The sequence below is a fragment of the Populus trichocarpa genome, chromosome 13 (assembly GCF_000002775.5).
Source record: "Populus trichocarpa isolate Nisqually-1 chromosome 13, P.trichocarpa_v4.1, whole genome shotgun sequence".
Classification (NCBI taxonomy): domain Eukaryota; kingdom Viridiplantae; phylum Streptophyta; class Magnoliopsida; order Malpighiales; family Salicaceae; genus Populus; species Populus trichocarpa.
The window spans coordinates 12,857,608-12,883,966 of record NC_037297.2 but is presented as its reverse complement, the minus strand read 5'-3'; the positions used below and the strand labels follow the sequence as shown (position 1 = coordinate 12,883,966).

The 26,359-nt window shown below is 30.1% G+C and overlaps 2 protein-coding genes across 2 annotated transcripts; both read left to right on the top strand.

Annotated features, from left to right (window-relative positions):
• The first annotated feature begins 10,811 nt into the window (after positions 1 to 10,811).
• Positions 10,812 to 13,122, top strand: LOC18104527 (dynamin-related protein 4C). The gene has a single exon (XM_024583463.2). It carries the CDS (start codon positions 10,899 to 10,901, stop codon positions 12,927 to 12,929), a length of 2,031 nt encoding a protein of 676 aa, XP_024439231.1. The 5' UTR covers positions 10,812 to 10,898; the 3' UTR covers positions 12,930 to 13,122.
• A 4,930-nt stretch (positions 13,123 to 18,052) lies between these two features.
• LOC18104526 (3-ketoacyl-CoA synthase 19) lies at positions 18,053 to 19,881 on the top strand. Its single transcript, XM_006376304.3, has one exon. The coding sequence runs from the start codon at positions 18,134 to 18,136 to the stop codon at positions 19,520 to 19,522; it is 1,389 nt and encodes a 462-aa protein (XP_006376366.1). The 5' UTR covers positions 18,053 to 18,133; the 3' UTR covers positions 19,523 to 19,881.
• The last annotated feature ends 6,478 nt before the right edge of the window (positions 19,882 to 26,359 follow it).

The window sequence follows — 26,359 nt, the reverse complement described above, 5'->3', positions numbered from 1 at the left end:
ATTTCTTCCATTAAGTCCCTGAATAAGTTAATTCCAAGCTCAATTAAGTCTAAAACTTGTCAACTCTCCAATTAAACCCTTGATTGGATTAATTAAATTAATTCCAAGCTCAATTAAGTCTGAAAACTTATCAATTCTCCAATCTAGACCCTTGATTTGATTAATTAAACTAGTCAAGAGTTTAATTAAATCTCTAAACTTCCAATCATGTTGCCCTTAACCCAAATTCATTCTTTATTTCATTTTTTATTTGTTTTTTTATCATCATTTTTATTTTTTTATTATCATTTTTTAATAAATAATAATAATAATTAAAATAAAAATGATAAAAAATTGGGTTATGACAAAACTCATCAACAAAAAAAAGAACGGAAAGATCATATCATCTATTCCACTGATCCCCAACGTCAAGCTTTAGCTCCCACAGTAAGGAATCAAACTACTAGAACGAGTAAAGCCTAGAATCAAACCTAGGATCTCAAGATTCTATTGAAGTACAGTGCTCTTCACTCAACAAGTTTCTCAAATACACAGCTACGGGGATAGATTAATGGGTACCGGTGCATGATTCTTGCCTAGTTATTGGACCCAAAATTCGTTCTACCATCGCTCAAGGTATAACATGCTCACAATAATGCTTCATGACACAGAAATATTACTAGAACAGAGATCTGCAGATGGCAGAACAACAACAGTGTGCAGTAGAGGATTTATACGGCATATATAGAAGTAGAAGAGCATTTCAAGATCACTTGTAACCATCTCAGAGAAGATATAAGTAGCTAGTGAAAAACCAAAAAAGATTTTAAGGAAAATAAGACAAAATATGTACGAAAAATATTTTAGATGTACTTGTAAAGCTAATTTCCACTTACAATGAGGATGATTGAAAAGCTTCACAACTTACGGCCATTCTATTTTTTACTATATTTATAAGCTCTAACCCTAAAAGCTATACTCTTACAGAAACTATTCATACAAAGATCAGAATGACTATATGGATAACGAAACAAAACAACTAAAGAAAAGGCCCCTAAACATAGTTCAAGTAATTGTTAAACAACAAGATGGTGAAGCGGGAAGCGGAAATAGACTAGAAGATACATGTTTTGGAGGGGAAAATTATCCATAATAAACCATTAATTTTCCTATATCAGATTGCCTATTGTGTCACAAAGAGAACACATTAATAAGAGACAGGGGATGTGATTAACGAGACACATTTTTTATCTTTATTTCAAAAAAAATAAGTTGGTTAAAATCAAGAAGTGAAAAAAAAATCTCTATAAAAAAAAAAGCAATAGGCCACAACATTAATATTTTTTTTTGGATTACTTAATTTTTTTTCTTCAATGTGAGCCTTTATTTAAGACGAGGATTGATGATTTATCTTGGTTAACCTTGCAAGGCTTTCTCACAATGTTTAAAAGAAATTATGACATTTAATAGATGCTCAATTTGGAAAAATCAAATTTAATTTTTTTGATTAAATATAATTAGAACACCAAGGGCCAAAATTGACATTGGAAAGATTCCTAGGCTATTTCTTTTTAATACCATTGAGGTGTGTTTTTTTTTTTAATCATAGCTTTATGAGGGTTTTATATTTTGGTCTATGACTTCAATTTCTTCATGTTATAGTTGCAGAACTTGAGAGAGAAGAGAGAGTCTCTTAAAAACAAAGGAGAGATAGAGGTGTGCTTGTTTGATTTTATTAGACCAAATGGCCATCATTGGGGTTGAAAGAGTTTTTTTATTTGATTTTATGTTTTGAATCAATTTAGGGTTTTGTTGTTGATTTAAAAGTTAATTTCTTGAGGTTATAGGAATGTTTTTTAATTGTTTCTAGGTGAAAATAAGTTGAAGATTGGTCTTTTTTTTTTTTTCCAGAAAACACTAATTATCCTAATTTTTCGACCATCACCCACCGGACCCCTTTTTTGCATCTTTTTTTCTTCATTATATGTTTATTTAAATTTAAATTAAATGACTAGATATATATTATGTATGTCACTTTATTAGTTCTTTATATTATCTGAAAATATATTTGAGTTATTATTTTATTAAATACCATTAAAATCTTTATTTATTTTCAAATAAAATTATATAATTAGTCTTTTTTATTTATTTTAGCTGTCATTTTTCATGCAACGCATCATATTTTATTTTTTTAAAAAAATATTTGATGTTTTTTGCAACCATCTATCTTTATTATCATATAATTAAATAAAAAATAATTTTAAAAAACATATTAATCTAACAAAGTTGGGACCATGGCCTATGTTGTATCTTTAATACGTGGATCCAACTTGATCAGATCGATTTGATATGTTATTTTTTTTTATATTAAAACAAAAACCATGTGTATTTTAAAATCATATAAAGTTTTTGACATTACTCAAAATGTTTTTAATAATGCCTATAAATGTTTTTTTTTTCAATTAGTGACTGCTTTGAAAGGTATCCTGCGATGCAGCACAAACAACTTGTCAAGTTAACATTAACAATTAAAAATTAAGAAAAAACTAAAACTGCTCAGTGTTCCACTGTGCAAGTCCACAGTGAAACGCTGAGCAGTCCTCTCCTCTTTTTTTTTTTTCCCATTTTTTTTCTGTTTTTATTTTTTTCCCATTTTTTTTCTTTTTTTTCTTTTTTATTTGTTTTTATTTTTTCCCATTTTTTTCTGTTTTTTTTTGTTTTTGTTTTTTGGTTTTCTATGCCTTTATGGGTTTTTTTTTTGCTTTTTTCTGTGTATTTTTCTTTTAATGAATTGTTTTTGTTTAATTTAGTTTGTTAATGTTAATTTTTTTATTTAGTTATCAAATTGTTAATGTTAATTTTTTTATTTAGTTATCAAATTTTCATAACACGGATCCCGAGTTTGACGGGTTAACCTGATTTGACGAGTTAACCAGAATTTTTTTTCTTTTCTTTTTAATTAATTGTAACATATACTAAAACGGATCAGTGTTTTACTGTGTACTGCATTTTTTCTGTTTTTATTTTTGCCCTTTTTTTTCGTATTTATTTGTTTTTATTTTGTTTTTATTTTTTCCCATTTTTTTTTGTTTTTTTTTTGTTTGGTTTTCTATGCCTTTATGGGTTTTTTTTTTTTACTTTTTTCTTTGTGTATTTTTCTTTTAATGAATTTTTTTTGTTTAATTTAGTTTGTTAATGTTACTTTTTTTATTTAGTTATCAAATTGTTAATGTTAATGTTTTTATTTAGTTATCAAATTTTTATAACACGGACCCGAGTTTGACTGGTTAACCTGATTTGACGAGTTAACCCGAATTTTCTTTTCTTTTCTTTTTAATTAATTGTAACATATACTAAAATGGATCAGTGTTTTACTGTGAATTTTTTTTTCTTTTTTTTTCCATTTTTTTCCGTTTTTTTCCTTTTTTTATTTTTTTTCGTTTTTATTTGTTTTTATTTTGTTTTTATTTTTTCCCATTTTTTCCCATTTGTTTTTTTTTTTTTGGTTTTCTATGCCTTTATGGGTTTTTTTTTTTTGCTTTTTTCTTTGTGTATTTTTTTTAATGAATTGTTTTTGTTTAATTTAGTTTGTTAATGTTACTTTTTTTATTTAGTTATCAAATTGTTAATGTTAATTTTTTTATTTAGTTATCAAATTTTTATAACACGGATCCCGAGTTTGACGGGTTAACCTGATTTGACGAGTTAACCCGAATTTTTTTTCTTTTCTTTTTAATTAATTGTAACATATACTAAAACGGATCAGTGTTTTACTGTGGACTGTATTTTTTCTGTTTTTATTTTTTCCCTTTATTTTTTTCGTATTTATTTGTTTTTATTTTGTTTTTATTTTTTCCCATTTTTTTTTGTTTTTTTTTGTTTGGTTTTCTATGCCTTTATGGGGTTTTTTTTTTTTTACTTTTTTCTTTGTGTATTTTTCTTTTAAAGAATTTTTTTTGTTTAATTTAGTTTGTTAATGTTACTTTTTTTATTTAGTTATCAAATTGTTAATGTTAATTTTTTTTATTTAGTTATCAAATTTTTATAACACGGATCCCGAGTTTGACGGGTTAACCTGATTTGACGAGTTAACCCGAATATTTTTTCTTTTCTTTTAATTAATTGTAACATATACTAAAACGGATCAGTGTTTTACTGTGGACTGTATTTTTTCTGTTTTTATTTTTTCCCTTTATTTTTTTCGTATTTATTTGTTTTTATTTTGTTTTTATTTTTTCCCATTTTTTCCCATTTATTTTTGTTTTTTTTTTGTTTGGTTTTCTATGCCTTTATGGGTTTTTGTTTTTTACTTTTTTCTTTGTGTATTTTTCTTTTAATGAATTTTTTTTGTTTAATTTAGTTTGTTAATGTTACTTTTTTTATTTAGTTATCAAATTGTTAATGTTAATTTTTTTATTTAGTTATCAAATTTTTATAACACGGATCCCGAGTTTGACTGGTTAACCTGATTTGACGAGTTAACCCGAATTTTCTTTTCTTTTCTTTTTTAATTAATTGTAACATATACTAAAACGGATCAGTGTTTTACCGTGGACTGCACAGTGCAATCCACAGTAAAACACTGATCCGTTTTTGGTTTTTTTTTTTTAAGTTGTCTTATTTTTTTTAGCTGTTTTTTTTATGCATTTCGGGATTTGTTTTTGCTTCTTTCTTTATTTTTTTTCTTCTAACAAAAGGATTTTGTTTAATTTAGTTTATTAATGTTATTTGTTTTTATTTAGTTATCAGACTTTCATGACACGTTTTCCGGATTTAACGGGTTAACCTGATTTGACAAGTTAACCCAGAAATATATTTATTTTGCTTTTTTTCTTTTTAATTAATTTTTTTTTCATTTATTTTAGTTTGTTAATGTTAAATTTCTTTCTATTTAGTTATCAGACTTTCATGACATATATGTCGAGTTTCACGGGTTAACCTGGTTTCACGGGTGAACCCGGTTAATTCTGGGTTGACCCGTCAATTTTTTTTTGTTTTTTATTTTCATAATTTTTTTTTGATTAATTTATTTTTTTAATGTTAAATTTTTTTTATTTGGTTATCAGACTTTCATGACACGGATCCTAGGTTTAACGGGTTAATATGGTTTGACGAGTTAACCCAGATTTTTTGTAATTTTTTTTGATTAATTTTTTTCGTTTAGTTTAGTTTTTTAATGTTCACTTTTTTTATTTAGTTACCAGACATTCATGACACGGATCCCGGGTTTAACGGGTTAACCTGGTTTGACGAGTTAACCTGTAATTTGTTTTTTGCTTTTTTTTCTTTTTAATTATTTTTTTTCGTTTAGTTTAGTTTGTTAATGTTAAATTTCTTTCTATTTAGTTTTTTTTCTTCTTAGAGGTTTTTTTCTTTTATTTTTTATTTTTAATTAATTCTTTTTAATTAATTTAGTTTATTAATATTAATTTTTTTTTCTAAGTAGTTATTGGCCGATGCCTTTAGTTTTTTTTTGTTGTTTTTATGCATTTGACTGTGGACTGCACAGTACAGTCCTCAGTAAAAAGGTTCATCATTTTGTTTTTTTCTTTCTAATTAATTTTTTTTGTTTAATTTAAATTGTTAATGTTAATTTTTTTTCTATTTAGTTATTAAACTTTCGTGACACGGATTCCGGGTTTGACAGGTTAACCTGGTTTGACGAGTTAGGCCAGTTAATTCTGGGTTAACCCATTAGTTTTTTTTTTTTTCCTTTTTAATTATCAAACTTTCACGATGCGAATTCAAGGTATGACGGGTTAAGCTGGTTTGAAGGGTTAACCCAGTTAATTCATATTTTTTTTCTTTTTCTTCATTAGTTTTTATTTTTCTGTTGGTTTTTTTTTCTTTATTTTTTTTTAACTAATCTATTTAATCATCACACATTTATGAGACGACCTTGCAGCTAGACCCACGTCCAATGCTATTGGGTCTAGTATTGCAGTCAAACCCACTTAAATTTAGGCCATGCAAGTTTAATGTTATTATTAATATTATAAATATTACTATTGGATTAGGCGTTGCAACTAAACTTAAGACTCTTGGGTATAACTTTGCAAAAAAACCTAATACTTTTAGATCTTAGCTTTTTATGAAATGCAAAAAAAATTGACCCGCGGCATCGCGCGGGGTATGTAACTAGTATAATCTAAAATGTGTGAGGAATCTAATGTGAACATAGACACATATTGTTTAGGACTCATATAATGCAGTCTTCTCTTTTTTTTTCCCTCCTGAGAGGCCGTTTGGTAATGAGGTTGTGTCTGTGTTTTATTTAAAACGCAGATGCAACCTATTTGGTAAAGGAAAAAACATAGTTCACTGTTCATGGATCCCACAGTGTTTTTGCGTTTGAAACGCAGGGAAAGGAAAGCAGCTAGGAGCTGCTTTGCACGGATGAAAACGCTGAACCAGTTACGTGAACAATGGAGCATGATTCTAGCCAGACCGAGTTCGGTCCAAAGCTAAATGCATTGAACCGGGTTCGACCCAGTAAAATAAAATAAAATTTTATTTTTTATTTTTAATTAATGACGTAGCATTTGCAGAATTTGATCGCAATCCTAATTTTGTTCCTTATTATATTTTTCCTGATGTTGTTGCGCGAGAAACCAAGGAAACAGTAGTCCTTGTCGGATGTATTTGATACGTGATGGAATTGTAGATAGTTTAATTGAACAATAAAAAATATTTTATATAAAGTATTATTTATTTCATGATATAATAACAATAGTTAAATCTACAATATTTAAATTCAAAACCATCAATATATATATTTTAATTATTTTATAACCTCAATTTGAAAAGCAATTTTTTAACCAAACACATTAAATTACTTTTTGTTCAACCTCAAATTCAACCACAGTTTTAACCAAATATATATAAATACCAAACCAACCTCAACTAAAAGTACTTTTTATAAAACAATATTTTTCAAACCACAACCACAAAAGCTACCACAATACCAAACAATATTGGTTTAGCACTCAATGATTATGATCTTGAACCAGCTAGAATGGCAATTTATCGGTTTGGAAATACATCATCCGGCGGCCTGTGATATGTTTTAGGTTACATGGAGGCCAAGAAAAGGCTCAAGAAGGGTGATAAAATACTAATGATCAGCCTTGGGGCAGGTTTTAAGTGCAACAATTGTGTGTGGAAAGTTATGAAGGACTTGGAGGACACGAATGTCTGGAAAAACTGCACAGATCAATACCCTCCAAAAACCTTAGCCAACTCTTCCTAGCTTCGATCAGTGATGAAAGCATGAATTTCACCAGCCTTGAAGATCGACCTTCCTTTCAGCATCTGCCTGGGTGTTGCGTATAGTGTGGAAGTAGCTTAAGGTATAATAGTGATGTGGCCCATATCTTGTTTTGCAAAATATGATGTTCATGTAATAAGTTACTAGCCTATCACATATAGAGTCATATAATTAATGTTTTAGATCACCTTGATGTAGAGGATGGTAATGGTCTCCTTAATGTTCCCACACTTACTTATACCTTATGATTATTTTCTATCTTACATGTTCTTGATATAAAAAAATATATAAAAAAAATCCTTGCTTTCTATACGTCAATTTGCTATCAATAATAATAATATATTTTTTGAATTCTATGATCATTTAATTTTATCTTGTTAAGAATTGTACATTCTTTTCAGCATAGTTAAAGATAGATTTTACATATTTCATTCTCTATTTACCCTACCCAAGTATCATGCCTTTTCTACTTTTTTTTTTTTTTTTTCTATCACCTAGATTTTGGTATCGTCATTTTTTTCTATCACCTAGATTTTTCCTTTAGTGGAAGTTTCGCATGAAGGCATTCAAGGTTTTCTTAAAGAAGTCATTTAAGATGTTGATCGAAGCTACATTATACAACATAATTTTAGACCTCGATTGTTATTTATTACACTACCACAATCTTTACATTTACCAATGGATTTTTTCGTTGATATTTGTACTATTATTCTGTTGGTAATTAATTTACCAACAAAATCACTGACTAAAAAATGCTCCATCGATGACTCTTTCATCGGTAATTTTTTATCTATCGGTAAGTACGTTGGTAATAAAAAATATTATTTTCGATGGATTTACCGACGGAAAAAGTGCGCAAAACAAAAATTATCTCCATTTCATTCCGTCGGTATTTCTCACGACAAAATACCGTATGTAATTCAGTCGTTAATTATTTATAAATATTTTAAAAAAAATCTATTTTACAAAACTATAAAATAATTAAATTAATATAAATCAACACTCTATAATACTCAAAATACTTGGAAAAAAGAAGAAGAAAATAAACTCAAAAAAATTTGCAACAAATAAATAACATGAAAAAATAAATTCAACTACAAAAATTCGTATGAAAAAAAATTAAAAATCGAATAAATAAATCAACTAAAAATTGATCTCATATGAAAAAAAAATCCTACAACAACATTCATACAATTATTAGGAACAAAAACAATTAAAAATAAAATAAAAAACAAATATAATAAAAAAAACACAAAAAACAAAAATCATATCTTAATATAGTTGCAAGTGAAACTAAGAAAAATCCTTGCTTTCTATACGTCAATTTGCTATCAATAATAATAATATATTTTTTGAATTTTATGATCATTTTTATCTTGTTAAGAATTGTACTTTCAAGGCTATCATTCTTTTAGCATAGTTAATTATCATGTCTTTTCTACTCTTTTTTTCTATTACCTAGATTTTGGTATCGTCATTTTGGTCATTCTCATTCATATGTGTTGTATTATTTAGTTTCTGATAAATATTTTCTTGTGTTGTTATATTTTTTAAAACTTTAATTATACTACCTGCCCCTTAGACAAATCTAATAGATCAACTTTACATCTTTTAGAATATATGACATGCTCCTCTAGATTTACTATTTAGTGGAACCTTCCTCTACAAAGTAATATTTTACTTTGATAAAAAGTATTTGTGCATAAAAAAATATTGATAACTAAATATGACTTTTTTTTATTAAAAATTAAAATTTCACATCCCTAAAAAGTGTTTGTATATAAGATTAAAATATTTTATTATTTATTATTTTAATTTTCTTTGTTTGAAAAACTTGCAAAAAAATATGAAGAACCTCATCAAATTATTTTTCAAACCTACTAAAATTTTTAAAACTAGTTTTCTTGTTCTCTAGATTAGAAATTATTGCATTTGAACTAAAAGTTTAAAATTTTCTTTTTTATGACTTTTTTTTTTAAATAAATGGAGTATTACTTTATTTATAAAGACATTTCCTTGGAAACACATTCTAAAATGATGGGAATTACAATCCAAGGGCTTGGGAATGGGAGTAATTTTTCAGGACCATATAATACTAACATTAATATTGATTGGACATATATACCCTTAATTTTTTTACTAATAGATATTATAGTTCTATGATTTCATGCATGCATCTTTAATGTTAACTTTTTATGTTATTTTTTAAATCAAAAAGTTAGTTTTCTATACCAAAAATTTAATTCCTTATTTGGATCTATTTCAATATTTCATTTTTCAATACTAGTAACATGTATTTTTATGTATATACTTTTTAAATAAAAAGCAAATATTAATATTTTAAATTTAGATATTTTGAAAATTGCAAATTTCTTTAAACTCTTTATGAATTCCCAAGGATGAACAAACATAGTAAACATATATTACTAGCAATTTTTATTTTTCCCCAAACAAATATATCTATCTTAAGTTTTTATCAATCTTCTTTTTCTTAATTTAATACTATTCGAGTAATTTGATTTTTAAGTTCAAATTAATTTGGTCTAAAGTTCACTTAATTGATTTTTTTTAGCTCTTTTAAATATTTCTATCTTAAGGGTAATTCTTATAGTTAATGAGATATGAATTCATTTTCATGGTTCTTTTAATTTGAACTTAGAAGATAGTATATAAGAGACTTAAATAAATTAATTCCTTTGAATTCACCATACTAATACGAGAGATGTGCTCTTATAATTAAGATTATCTAGATAAAAGATTTAGTATAAATTAATCCAAAAATACTCGATGTTGAGGTTATTCGATTTAGTCCTTTTTTTTTATATATACTTTTCTTTTGTTGGAGGTTATTCTATATACTTTTCTTTTGTTGGAGGTAATTTTTTTGGTAATGTTTTTTTATACTGTTCTTTTGTTGGAGGTTATTCTATATACTTTTCTTTTGATGGAGGTAATTTTTTTGGTATTTTTTTTATACTTTTCTTTTGTTGGGGGTTATTTTTTTGGTCTTTTCTTTGTACTTTTCTTTTGTTGGAGGTTATTCTATTCGATTTCACCTTATGTACTATTTTTCTCAGCAATGAAAATAATATTTAGAAATGGACAGAAATTATTCATGTAAAAGACCATAACATTAATTCCGAGGCTTGATAATTATCTTAAGAGCAAAGCTCAAATTAACTTCTCACCTACGAACCAATTCTCAACTAATTAAGTGTCTAAACTATATAGCTTTTGAATTTGGTCTTCAAAGTATTTGACATTAATCCTCGATTGAAATCCTTCGTTCTTACGAGTTTCCATGTTTAGATTGCATGCATAATTAATGCAATAAAAGGATGCGATTTTGAGGGAAATCTGACGTTTTTCATTAATCAAACGAAGTAAGTGTTTCCACTAATGGAAGAATGGATAATGCTTCTCCTTTAGGGACCTAATTAATAAAAATATTAATTTGAGAGCTATATTGAAAATCTCTATATCGTAATTTTGCAATTATCTTAATTTTTCAGTTAAATGAAAACCTCCTCTACTATAAAATATATCTTCTGTTCCATCCTTTTCTTTCCAAGACCATACCAATCTTCGAACTCTTTCCATATAAAAAATATCTCTCTCTTCTTCTATCCCTGTCTGATCTTTTCTAGAGAAAATGAGTGGAGGCAAGCCTTCTTCAAAAAGGAAAGGAGTTGAAAAATATGAAGATGCATCAGTAAATACAGAAGTAGAACTTCATGTTGAACATGAGGCTATTTTTCATGATCATGTACCAATTGTTTCGTATTACAACGACCGTATCACACCTCTCCTTGATGCAGTGGACAGGCTGAGGCAACTCCAGGTAATGAAAGAAGGCATACAACTTCCAACCATTGTTGTTGTTGGCGATCAATCTTCAGGCAAATCCAGTGTTCTTGAATCATTGGCTTGTATCAATCTTCCTCGTGGCGATGGCATTTGCACTAGAGTGCCTCTCATTGTGAGGCTTAAACATCACCCATCTCTTGTACCAGAGATTTTCTTGCAGTTCAATGGCAAAACAGTGCCTACTGATGAAGCCCACGTTGCTGATGCTATCAATCTTGTCACTGATGAGATAGCAGGCAACGGTAAGGGCATATCTAACACTGAATTAACTCTTGTAGTGAAAAAGAATGGTGTTCCTGATCTTACTCTTGTTGATCTCCCTGGAATAACAAGAGTTCCTGTTCATGGTCAACCTGAAAATATCTATGAGCAGATAGCATACATTATAATGAAGTATATTAGTCCTGATGAGAGTGTTATCCTTAATGTTTTGTCTGCGAGCGTTGATTTTTCCACATGTGAATCCATAAGGATGTCACAGAAAGTCGACAAGAACGGTCAGAGGACTCTTGCTGTGGTTACAAAGGTTGATAAATCACCTGAAGGGTTACTTGAGAAGGTCACTAGAAATGATGTGAATATAGGCCTTGGTTATGTGTGTGTTAGAAACCGTATTGGTAATGAGTCTTATGAGGATGCAAGGAAGGAAGAAGCTGCACTGTTTGCTACACATCAACTTTTGTCCAAGATTGATAAATCTACAGTGGGTATTCAAGTTTTGGCTCAAAAACTGGTGCAAATTCAGGCTAATATTATTGCCAAGTGTTTGCCTGATATCGTCAGAAAGATTGATGAGAAGTTGAGTGCGAGTATTTCAGAGCTGAATAGGATACCTAGGAGGTTGTTGTCAGTTGCTGAGGTCATGGCAGCTTTCATGGGCATTATTGGATCTTCCAAGGACTCTTTGAGGAAAATCCTTTTAAGAGGGGAAATTGATGAATACCGACATGAAAAAGATATGCACTGCACTGCTAGATTGGTTGAAATGCTCAATCAATTCTCAACAGAACTTCATAAGTGTTCTGACCATACAAAGAATTTTATGATAAATGAGATTGAGGTTTTGGAGGAAACAAAAGGGATTGAATTGCCAAATTTCCTTCCTCACGCTGCCATCCTTGCCATCCTGCAGCAAAAAGTTGAAGAAATATCAGAACTACAAATAGGGTTTGTTGAAAAAGTGTGGGCTTACATTCGAGGTGTGGTCATTTCAGTTTTGAATCATCACTCGGCGAACTATCACCAACTTCAGTTATTTATCGGACGAGCGGCCCATAAACTTGTAGATAAAATGAAAGACCGGTCCATTGATTGGGTAACAGAGATTCTCCAGATGGAGAAGGAAACGGATTACACATGTAATCCAGAATATATGAAGGAATGGAACAAGCTCATCGCACAGCAGCAAGCAGTCATCGACAACATTACGAAATTTGGATCTTCCAGGGTGACGATTGATGGCTCGAGAGAGGTTGTAGTGGGAGATCTTAGGGGTCATAAACATGTTCTTCTTCAAGCTTTTGACTTGAAGATGAGGCTGATTGCTTACTGGAAGATTGTCTTGATGAGGTTGGTTGACAATATGGCTCTGCATCTCCAGCTCAGCATCCGAAACTTGGTGAACAAGGAGATGGAAAAGGAGATTGTTAATGCGTTGTTGGGTACTGGTGGTGGTGTTGCAATAGAAAGAATGTTAGAGGAACCTCCATCTGTTGCTAGCAAGCGTGAGAGGCTGAACACAAGTATCAAGTTGTTGAGGGAGTCTAAAGAGGTGCTGGCAAATATCAGAGACAAAATTGAATGTGGTGATCACTAGAGCTTAACAGATAATGGAGCTTGTAATGCTTTTCTTGTTTTTTTCGTTAATAGATTAGTTCTATTCTCTTGTTTGTTATCTAATATGAGCTTCTGGTTTGCTAATTAAGCTAAGATACTATGAATGTATTACAGTGTGTGATGGTGAACTTTGTCAGGTGATTTGGGTAATTGAGTCTGCAAAATTGGATTTCTTTTGTGCTGCATATTTTGCTATCTCATCCGATAGTTTCTATGCGCAATCCCTTCAAATGTTTAATCCCATACCGTTCTATGTTCTGTTTTCCATATTTCCAACTTTAGTATTTCCATCTACTGTAATTTGCCAGGTTGCCTTGTTCTTTGTTTCTTCTGTGTTGCGCTTTTTTCCTTGAAAAGATTGTCTGCTTATTTTGTAAGAAAAATCCAAATAGAACAGAATCTAGGAGTTCAAGTGTTGTGTTTATATGTGGAGGTGTTTTATTTTCTGAGTACTGGCGGTGTGAAACTAAAACTAGACATGTTCATGCATTGATAGTCCTCTGTCACTAAGAATACTTCTGATATTTTTTTTTAATAAAAGAGAACACATTAATAAGAAATAGGGGATGTAATTAATGAGACACATTTTTTTATCCTTATTTCAAAAAATTTAAGTTGGTTAAAATCAAGAAGTGAAAAAAAAAAAAAAAACTCTATAGGAAAAAAGCAATAGGCCACAGCAATATATATATTTTTTTGGATCACTTGATTTTTTTTTTAATGAGATCGTTCAACATTTAGTTTATTTAAGACGAGGATTGATGATTTATCTCGGTTAATTTCATAAGGGTTTCTCACAATATTTAAAAGAAATTATGATATTAATTTGAAAAAATTAAATTAATTTTTTTAATTAAATATAATTAAAACACTGAGGGCAAAAATTGACAATGGAAAAATTCCTAGGCTATTTCTTTTTAATACCATTGAAGTGTGTTTTTGACTTTTTTTGGTTTTTACATTTTGGTCTATAACTTTAATTTCTTGATGTTTTATTTCTAGAACTCGAGAGAGGAGAGAAAGTCTCCAAAAAAAGAGAGAAAGAGATGCGTTTTGATTTTATTGGATCAAATGGCCAAAATTGAGGTTGAGAGAGGATTTTTTATTTTTATTTTGTGTTTTGAACCTATTTAGGGTTTTTTTTGTTGATTTGAAAATTATTTTCTTAAGGTTATAGGAATGCTATTCAATTGTTTCCAGGTGAAAAATAGGTTGAAAATTAAGTTTTTTTTCTTCAGAAAACCCTTTTTTTGCAGTTTTTTTCTTTATTCCATGTTTATTTAAATTTAAATTAAATGAAATAAGATTATATAATTAGTCTTTTTTATTTATTTTAGCTGTTATTATTCATGCAACACATCATATTTTATTTTTAAAAAAAATATTTGATTTTTTTGTAACCATCTATCTTTATTATTAAATAATTAAATAAAAAATAATTTTAAAAAATATATTAATCAAACCAAGATGGGACTATAAACTAGATCGCGTATTTAATACGTGGACCCAACTTGACTAGATCTATTTGCATTATTTTGATATTAAAACAAAAAACTATGTGTATTTTAAAATCATATAAAAAATTTAACGTTACTCAAAAACACCTTAATAATGTCTATAATTTTTTTTTGAATAAGTGACTGCTTTGACAAATCTTCTAGTCTACTCTTTTTTTTTTCCCTCCTTATTTGTTTTTAGGATACGTGGCCTAATGACCACCACTGTTTTCCCATTTTTTCTCCTCTCTCTCTTTGGAATTTTTTTTTTCTTCTCTCATTCTTCCCTTTCCTCATCTCATGCTTTCTTTCCTTCTCTTTTCTCACACAAAATCGATGTAAGATTTTTTTTTCTTGAGCTTTAAAATTGTAGTTTTTTTCTATTTTTTCCTGAGTTACAGTTTATTTGCCTTGCCTTGTATGCAACTACATTGTGTAGAGCTCAACAACTTTGTGAGTTGCTTAGAATCTTATCAAAAAAATCTTATATTAGGCCGGTTTGGGATTGCGGTTCAAAATACTTTTCGTTTAGAAATGTATCAAGATGATGTTTTTTTATTATTTAAAATTATTTTTGATATCAGCGCATCAAAATGATCCAAAAACACAAAAAAAATATTAATTTTAAATAAAAAAATTTTCAAATTTTTTTAAAAATACAAGTTGGATTGCTAAATTTGCTAATGGCATGAGACTTGAGAGAGAGCTGGCCCAGTGTTGTGGCTCCAGGTTCAAACTAGATAGGCCTTTAAATAAACCCATCAGGAAAAAAGAACGGAAAGATTATATCATCTATTCCAACGATCCCCAACGTCAAGCTATAGCTCCCACAATAAGGAATCAAACTACCAGAACGAGTAAAGCCTAGAATCGAACCTAGGATCCCAAGATTCTATTGAAGTACAATGCTCTTCACTCTACATGTTTCTCAAATACATAGCCACGGGGATAAATTAATGGGTACTGGTGCATGATTCTTGCCCAGTTATTGTACCCAAAATTCGTTCTACCATCGCTCAAGGTATAACATGCTCACAAGAATGCTTCATGACACAGAGATATTACTAGAACAGAGATCTGCAGATGGTAGAACAACAACAGTGTGTAGTAGAGGATTTACTATACGGCATATATAGAAGTAGAAGAGCATTTCAAGATCACTTGTAACCATCTCAGAGAAGATATATATAAGTAGCTAGTGAAAAACAAAAAAAGATTTTAATGAAAATAAGAACGAAAAATATTTTAGATGCACTTGTAAAGCTAATTTTCACTTACAATGAGGATGATTGAAAAGCTTCACAACTTACCGCCATTCTATTTTTTACTATATTTCTAATTAAGCTCCAACCCCAAAAGCTGTACTCTTACAGAAACTATTCATACAAAGATCAGAACGACCGTATGGACAAAAAAACAAAACAACTGAAGAAAAGGCCCAAAAACATAGTTCAAGTAATTGTTAAACAACAAGATGGTGAAGCGGGAAGCGGAAATAGACCAGAAGATACATGTTTTGGAGGGGAAAATTATCTGTAATAGACCATTAATTTTCCTATATCATACTGCCTACTGTGTCACAAAGTGTAATCCAGTTGTATGCTTTTTTTTCTCAGAGCCAATAATTATTCACCAGACAATGAAATTAGCATATTAATGATAAATCAAATGAGCGGAAATAGTTGTGGTATCAGCACACATCATTGCTCAAACGCATACCACATTTGAAGTTAGAAAGAAAAAGTAAGCAAACTATTTTGACATAATGCTTCAATTCTAAAAGGTACTTAATACAAATCTTTCAAAACATATATTAGACTATGTCAAAAGCTGCACCAGCCAACTAACATAAAAGAGCTCTCCTTTACCTACATCTTAACAAAGTTAAAACAGATTTGAGAGAAATTCATCCTTCTGTTGGAACACATTCTTCCTTTGGATCATGTTCTCCAGGAGGATCACCTTCTATGAAGAAGAAGGAAACAACACACTAATTCATGGATGTTTTTTCCAATAAAAAAACCCTCTCATCCATTCCTATACAAGCATGTTTTGTTTTGCAACCTTTTCCGACCATGATTATCCAACAACGCATAACAACTAATTACATGTAAATATTGAGCTTTGTTACATGTCTTCTACTAACTTCAACCATGATGATTTGATAACACAAATTAAAAAAACACTAGGTATCGTTGGGTTCTAATACTAACTATTGTAGATTAAAGATTAAAACAACACAAGGAAGGAAGCAACATAAAATTCTATCGAATAAAGTCACCATCACACAACTCTAATTTGAAATTTTATTACTTAATATTTTCTTTTACATAAACTCAATATTACAACTCTTCTACGAAGCTTATATACTAGGAAAAAAAAATCCTAATAAAGCTGAAAAATAGTAGAAGAATTCTAAACCAAATATGAAAAAGGAATTTGAAACCAACTAGGAAAATATAGCAAATCCTATATAGTAATTTCCAAATCTTATTTAAAAAAACTTTTTGATTACCGATGACTTTGAAATTTTAACCATAAAAAAAACACTGTCTCTAAAATTTTCTAAAAATATTTAAGCCCGATCTAATGGTCAAATCAAGATTTATAAATGTTAACATAAAACTAGGAGTTCAGGAAAAATCTCCTAATTAAAATATTTCAAATGTATAGTAGGGAGTGAAAGTTGCAAAAACAGATTGTCAATAGCATAATGATAAGTTACAACCATTGATGTTTTTAATATATGGTTGGATAGACTATTACTAAATGGTTGTTATCATAGTTATTAAATTGAGGCCAAGTTTGGATGTCGACTAGGTGATTCGTTAACTCGAAGCCTAGCATGGACTGAGTTTTCTTTTTATCTGGAGTAGACATTAACCCAATCAAATCTGGATGAATTGATCATGATTACATTAACCTTGTCAACCTGCGTGACCTAGTAACTTGCCAATCTGAAGTTAGGCTTAGTTTTCTTTTGACATGGAGTGGATGTTGAAGCAATTCAATTTAGATAACCTAACAGGTAAATTTTCAATCTGGTTAACTGAGTTAAATCTTGATAAGACCTCTCCAAGTTAATTTGAAGAGATTTTTGTTTAATTTTTGTGGTGAGGATATTATTTTCTTTTGTCTGAAAACATCATCATTTTGAGATATATCAAGGTTTATTCATTCATCCACTAACCCACGAGTTAACCTGAAAAGCCACTATTCTGGGACTTGGAGCAGGTAAGCCGTAATCAGTTTTGGCCGCAAACTTAGGTTTTTAATCTTTTCGTTGAAGTTTCCACATTTTCTGCTGGTGGGACATGAGCTAAGAAGATGCCAAATGCAATGTTATGTCTCTCATGAGCTAATTGTCTCTCTCAATTTCTTAGCTAGGCTACGTGAATCGTATGTAGATAGACGATACCCTATTTTCTATTTTTAGGGGTTGAACATTAATTACTGGCACAAATATATAGACAGTTATGTATAATCCCCACCTATTTTGAAATCAATCTTTTCCCCAGCAATCAATTTTTGAGGAACATTATCTAATGCTTGCATGCGCATAGGCATTGCATGTAACCCTTTCTCTAGTATAAGAGTAGGACCATAGTTGTGTTCTGATAATAAACTCCCTCGTAAAAGTCTCCGCATCTCTTGAAACCCAATCTATAGCTTTTCTTTTCCTTTTGTTATGGAGTTGTTCTTGGCAATGCTTCCACTGTTATTGTACTATATTATCTTCAACCTTTATAAGTTAGGATACCAAAAGAAAGACCAATGTTGCTATATGCTAAGCTATGAGTGCCATAAAGCCGCTGAAGACCAGAAGCTTGATCCTAGATCCAGTGCTAGAATTATTTCACGAAACAAGAATCTCGGAATAGAAGAATACAAGTTTCTTTTAAAGACTACGGTTAGTTCTGGCATTGGTGAAGAAACTTATGTCCCAAAAAATATCATGGAAGGAAGAGAGGAATCTGCAACTCTTATGGATGAAATTTCGGAGATGGATGGTATCCTTTTCGATACTGTTGATAAGCTCTTTGCTAAGACAGGAGTTTCTCCATCAGAAATCAACATTATTGTCTCTTCAGTCTCTTTGTTCTCACCAGCTCCCTCTCTAACAGCTCGAGTAATAAACCGTTACAAGATGAGGGAGGACATCAAGGCATTCAATCTCTCTGGAATGGGTTGTAGTGCAAGTGCAGTAGCCATTGATTTAGTCAAGCAACTGTTCAAGACATACAAGAATTCATTTGCAATCGTTATGAGCACAGAATCCATGAGTTCACATTGGTATCCTGGAAAAGACAAGTCCATGATGCTCTCCAACATTCTATTTCGTACTGGGGGCTGCTCCATTCTCTTAACAAATAACAGAGATTGGAAGATTAAAGCCCTCATGGAATTGACTTGTTCTGTACGCACACATATCGGCTCTAATGATGAAGCATATAACAGCTGCTTCCAAGCAGAAGATGACCTTGGAATCAATGGCTTTCGGCTCAACAAAGATCTACCTAAAGCTGGTGCTAAAGCTTTAACCATGAATCTCCGAGTTCTTCTTCCTAAAGTTATACCACTGTCAGAGGTGCTCCGCTATCGAATAAGCTATTATCGAAATAAAATAATGAAGCGGCCAACTCCTAAGGATGCAGGACCTGGTTTGGATCTCAAGTCTGGAATCGATCACTTTTGTGTGCACCCTGGTGGGCGGGCAATCATTGATGAGGCTGGTCAGAGTTTAGCTCTCAATGATTATGATCTTGAACCAGCTAGAATGGCACTTTATCGGTTTGGAAATACATCATCTGGCGGCCTGTGGTATGTTTTAGGTTACATGGAGGCCAAGAAAAGGCTCAAGAAGGGTGATACAATACTAATGATCAGCCTTGGGGCAGGTTTTAAGTGCAACAATTGTGTGTGGAAAGTTATGAAGGACTTGGAGGACACAAATGTCTGGAAAAACTGCATAGATCAATACCCTCCAAAAACCTTAGCCAACTCTTTCTCTAAGATCTTAGCTTCGATCAGTGATGAAAGCATGAATTTCACCAGCCTTGAAGATTACCTACCATAACATAATAAATCCAGCAGTTAGCATAATTATATGGTCTGTGAAGTTTGATTGGATCATTGAATAAAGCATGAATTTCACCAGGCGTGAAGATTTCATACCATACGATAAGACATCCAGTTATTTGCATAATTATATATATGGTCTCCTGCTGGGGCCTTAAATTAATCTGTCTTTAGATCGACCTTCCTTTCAGCATCTCCCTGTGTGTTCCGTATAGTGTGGAAGTAGCTTAAGGTGTAACAGTGATGTGGCCCATATCATGTTTAAAAAAATATGATGTTCATGTAATAAGTTACAATAAGCTATGTAAAACAATATTGATGTATTGAATAAACTTATATCATATCCTTTGTATCTTATCTGTACTAAGTTTTCGTGATCTCTGCAGATGAACCTTGTTATTCACCCTTATCAAATGTTTTTGGGAACATTTGGATTTTCGATTGAATTATTACTATAGAATCTTGAGGTCTTTCTCCGAATTGTTTCTTTTACTATAGAATCTTTCCTAATCGAGATGTGCTCAACCTCCGTATTTGTTTTATGGGATCTTTGATGTGAAGTTAATAGATGATTCTATATTCCGGTGTTCATATGATTATCTGACATGCTGATTCTTCTGCTTTTTTCAGGAAAATTACTCAGGCTCTTCTAAGATTTGCCTGTGATTTTACTTTTCTTCCATCATTTCAGAAATTACATTTTTACATACCACTGTTTATAATATTTATAACACTTTATATACTAATTTGAGTTTGCAAAAACTAAGTCAACAAAACAGTTTAAGAAAATTATAGGATTGCTATTGTATTTGAATTAATAGCTAAACATCACTTAAAAGTTAAATATTACAATATTGTCATCAGTGTACAAGTTTACAAACTTTCTCAAAAAAACTAACAAATAGTATCCTATTTTTAAACACCATTTCTACTCATCATATCATCATCTACATCTTCCATTTTTAAAGACCTTTCTCTCCCTAGCCACCATTAAAACTATGTCCCCAAACACTATTTGCAACCAACAATCACACACAAACACACCAATATTTCCATGTAAAAAACTCATTACCATATGATCATCTTCTCCCTCTCCGCATTGCCATAATTTTTGCACATTCCATCATTTCTGCAAATTCTCTTCTTTGTACTAACATCTAACATGTGTGCCTACACACACATTGGTATCATTTCGATTTATTTTCTTTTTAGAATAACACTCACATGAGACATCTTGGCGAACTATAGGTCAAACAAGGTAAAATTAAAAATAAGTCCCAATCTAGTTTTATGGTAACTAGGAAACTCTAACTGGTTTTTTAGAATTTTTAGGTAAAGGATTAATTATGTAACCGGAAAGATAAAAATCATCATATACATCCTATTTAAGGTAAGTTGCATTGCTATTTGTTTTAAAAAGAAAAATGTTTGTTATCCTTGGAGATTATATAAACTGACATTTTTTTTATTTTAAACTTAAACTAAAAGAGTGGTTTTGGATTTGAGCCTAAAAACAACTTGATCCCCACTTTGATAAAAAAATCAGCATTGGACCCACAAGGATGGTGAGTTATTGATGGACGTGAGCCCGTTCCATATTATATTGATTGAAATGAACCCAAAGGCCAACACTCACTCTCAATGTGCCTATATGAAATCATATTAATCCTACCTAACTTACTCGCAACATTAAGAATGATATTCCAAATACAAAATAAGTAACACGTATTAACATGATTATAGATGTGTAATCATCAATTCAAATACCCTATAGTAAACAACTAAGGATAGAAACCAAGAATGAATCCTTTAATTCTTGGTTGAATTTAGAAAAGGTGTCTCAAACATAAAGAAGATTCTCCCAATACTAAGAGAACTTTTGAGAAAATGGGAACCCATATATGAAGGTTCTTATATGCTTAATAAAGCTTTTTCAAGTAGAGCACTCATTTTCTATAAACTTATATTCTGTAAATAAGTATTATACATGAATGTACTGACCCATCCAAAGCAATAAAAAAAGAAATTCATGCCAAATATTTCTTCACATGTGTTTTATTTCTCTTGTCTTAATTTTTCATTTTCTTGCTTATTCTCAGAGTAAACCTTTAAAACTATAAGTAAAAACTACCATCTACGCATTGCATGATCTTATTGATAAGTTAATGGTTCTTACCAAGATAAAACTAAATTACATATTGATTTTAAAAAATAACTCAATGTTCTTTAGAAGTAGAATTTGGCATCTCATTCCACCATCTCGGAGGGGCGGATGACAAATTTATTATAAAATGCTTACGTTTGTGAAACATGTTGTATGAATGGAAAGAGATAACCCACCCCTCAATGGCCACACAAAAAAAAAAAACAAAAAAAAACAAAAAAAAATAAAATGTTTTTCAAAGCTCATCTTTTCCTTGCATATCATATATATCTTACATTGACATTATTAGTAATAATGTATGGTAAGTTCAATATTTAAGGACTTGTGATAAACATTTATGTGCATGTCTGAATATATTATGCCAAACAAGGTCAAGACTTATCAATTCAGGTATTTTGAGTTTGAAATGATAAAAGACCTTCTTTGGTTTCTAATCAAAATATATCCTTTACTATCCTATTTTAAGCCTAAGAAAATTCTTTGCAAAAAAACCTGACTATAATCACCCTTCACACTAGGAGCAAATGAAAATTGCAAAACATCAATAGAGCTCCAAGTGAAATCTTAGGCTATAACAAATCACCCATAACAAAAGCAAACAAAAATTACAAAACATCTAGGCCAAAACACTTCACTCACAACATATCAAGAAAAGACAACAGCTATGAGGATTTTCTTCAAAATGGTTATGTTACTTGCCATTATTTGTTGTGCTAATGCATTTAGAATCCTAGGTGCATATACATTTTTTATGGTAACCGTTATGCATTCCTATTTTGCTCGAGCAAACAATAGACAAAAGCTAATTTAAAAGACCACCTTATCATATAGGTCATCCTTCTTTTTACATAAAAAACTAAAATTTTCAATCTCTTGAAAACATTTTAGGAAGGTTGCATCAATTTGTTTTAAAAGATGTGTTTTGGTTTGCGACTATGACATATTATGCTTTTTCAAAAGTAGGGTGCTTTAATATTACATCGAGATAATCTCTTAATTTTAAATACAAATTAAATAATGTTTAGCATGTGCCAATCAAATCTCTAAATCATGCAAAGTAATGATATTTTCAAAAAAATCATAACAATGGTAATTAAAGAAGACTTGATGTAATAAAAGAAGGACAAATGTTTTGGTGGGGGGTAAAAGATCATAGTTTAGGAACAATTATCATCTTTCAAGTAAAAATAGGGATAAAGTAAGAAATGATGGATAGTGAGAGTAGACAATGCAAGTAAGACTTGAATGTCATGGTTTTGAGAAGCTACCATAACAGCATAAGCATGAGAAGATTGTAAGAATAAAAATAAAAAAGTAAGAAATGTGTAATTAGGGATGAAATTAAAAGAAGTAATGAGAAAAGAGGTGTAATGGGCTAAACATGATAGAATAAAAATCCAAAGACCAAATTGGAAGAGGTGGAGGAATGAGAGGGCTATAAAAATGTGCTATTCAAGACTAAATTAAAAGAAATTCATAGAAAAAAAGTGTAATTAGCCATGAAAATAAAAAATAAAAAATAAAAATCAAATGACCAAAATAAAAAAATATGTAAAAACTTAGAGGACTAACTTAAAAAAAAACTTCCCACAATTTACACAAAATGACATCATTTTTCCAAAGAACATAAAAAAGACATGCACCAAAACGACATCATTTTGGTGCATGCCTGCACTTCCTTCTTCCTATTTCTAACATTATTTTATACGATTAAGAATACACTAAAATATCCATTGCAAGTTCTATTTGGTCTAATTATAAGATCAAGGGCAAAAAAACTCAAAAATACATTCAATGAGCTTATTTAGACTATTTGGGTCAAGTTATTCAAAGAAGCTTCAGCTTCAACAAGTGATGATCAAACCTTATTCAATTTAATATATGTGCAAAACGAGCCTAATCTATCTATAATGTAGGCGTACTTATTTTTTAATGGTGGGCTAATTAATTTCAGTATTAAAAGTATTTTTGGTTTATTGTTTCAAATACATAGCTTTACTCTAACTATAATAATTTTTTATCCGACTATTGGATCGGGCTAACATTTGATCAAAATTTTTCACAGGTCTTATTCTATATTAACATTTCAAGGCAATTGGACATCGGAAAGGCTTTGCAATAAGGTCTAGAAGCCATTATATGAGAATTGTATTAGTTTCTTAATTGATTTAGGATTTGTTTTCCTATTTTATTTAGAAATATTATATTATTTTTCTTTAACATTATTTAGAACATTTTTACCTATTATAAAAGGGTTATTTAGCTTGTATTTAGGTTTTTTGGGATAGACTTTGATTTCGGCAATTATTATTGTATATGTGAGGTTTTGCTCATACTTTTTGGTTCTTCATTGAACTACTCTAACTTATCAAAGAATTAATCAAGTTTTATGGTGTCTTCCATACTTCTTGTTCATGTCTCTTAATAGATGTTGGGTAGGGGTGGTTACTTAAAATCTTGGTACCTTTTTACAGGTTATTGTTGTGTCAAACTCAATCGTGATCCTAAATTTAACTTTCTTGGAAAGGGTCAAATTGGCTGTAGATTTCTAGATCTTTATATCTATGAGATTTGCATCAATTGGTATCAGAGTAAGGCTTTAAATCAGGTTATATCCCTTTTATCTTTAAATTTCCATTTACTCCATTGTTACTAAGTTCTTTATCTTTCGTAAAAACTAGTTGTGGCATCAAGTTAAAAGAGAAATTATTTGCAATCTTGATTAAATAAAGTTTTATAAAAAAAGAACAAAGAAAAATCATAAGAAAATAATTTTTTAGGGTTTGCCGCAAATCTTGATTTAAGAAATATAGAATTCAGCCGCTTATTTTAAATTTGAAAAAAAATCTTGATTCTTGGGGTTTCTTGGAGATAACTCTTGATTTTGAGTATTTTAGATTTACTTAGTTTTTCTTTTCTTGAAAACTATATAAAAAAAAAAACTAGTTATTGTGTCATTGTTTTTTTTTTTTTAGGTTTCAGCCACCATATGTAAAATAACAAATTGAAAGTGCTTTGTTATTTTGAGTTGTTTAAATCTTATTCCATTAGTTTCTTATTCTTTGTATTCTTTTTTTTTTTCTTGTCTTCATATTGTTCATATTTTACACGAGTTTGTATTGGTATTCATGATTTTATATTTGTAGTTTTATATTGATTGTTTTCAGTCTTTATTCCTTCTCAAGTCTTTATATTATTTTATTACACTATTAAGATATTAATCTTTGATTTTTTATGAACTTGTTCCTTAAAAAAACCAAAATCTTAAGAATTGAGTGATACAAGGCAAATGTGAGCAAATTAAAGTGAGAAGCAAAAGCAAATTTGTGAAACATGAGAGAAGTAGATCATCACCACTAAAATATAGGAACAATCTTAAATGGGGTTATTTGGTCATGCAATAATAATTGGAGTTAATGAATACAAAGTTTGTCAAAGTAATGAGTGAAATAGCTAGTTTGAGAACCACAATGGCTAGTGTTCATGATGGGATAAACCATAAGGGTTTGGAATGAAGAAGATTTGGGAGATGAGCTAATTCACCTCCAGAAGAATCTATAGCTTAAAATACATATGAGAAGGCCAAGAATTTTGATGATAACCACAATGATAGGTTTCAATCATATAGAAACCAAAGGCCTATGGGAGTTCAACTACTTGAGCAATTCAGCCATAAAAGAGTAGATAGGAAAGATAGATTTTGGGATGATTTGGATAGAGATTTGGGTAGTATTAAGTTGATGAGTATGGCTTTTCAAGGCAAAAACAATTCTGAAGCTTATTTGGAGTGGAAAAGAAAGTGGAATTGACTTTTTTACTATCAGTATTACTGTAAAGTAAAGAAAGTAAAACTTATTGTTATTGAGTTTACTGACTATGTTATTGTTTGGTGGGATCAACTTGTCTTGGAAAAGAGGAGGAACAAAAAGATACTTATAGATAATTAGGATGAGATGAAAGCCATCATGAGAAATATATTTGTTCCTGGTCATTATTATAGGGAACTATATCAAAGATTGTAGAGTTTGTCTTAAAGTTCTAAGAGAATAAAAGATTATCACAAGGAAGTGAAGATTGTCATTATTAAAGCTAATGTTATAGAGGATAGAAAAGCTATAACGACAAGGTTATTGAATGGATTAAATAGAGAAATAGCTAATATGGTTGAGTTGTAGCACTATGTTGAACTAGAAGATATGGTTCATATAGCTACCAATATAGAGAGACAGTTGAAAAGAAAGGGCAATACATGTCAAAGAGGTAATTTGGACTCATTTTCAGCATGTAGGTTGAATTATAGGAGAGAAGGGGTGCCTCATCAAAGTTGAATACCGTGGGCAACAAAGATGAACCATCTAAGGCTTGGAGGAAAGATTTGACCACTAAAATAAAAGGTAAAGCTAAGATCCCATCTAATCATAATTGTGATATAAGTGTTTTAGGTGTTTCAAGAGTGATGATATAGCTTCACAATGTTCAAATAAAAGGATTATGATTATGAAGAAGCATGGGGACATTGAATCTGAAAGTGTTAAATCCAAGAGGAAGAGATTCTATCACTTTAGAACTATAGTGATATTGAGTATCCAATTAATAGAGAGACTTTGATGAATATAAGATCACTTAATACACATATTAAAGGGGATGATGTAAAGCAACAAAAGGAGAACA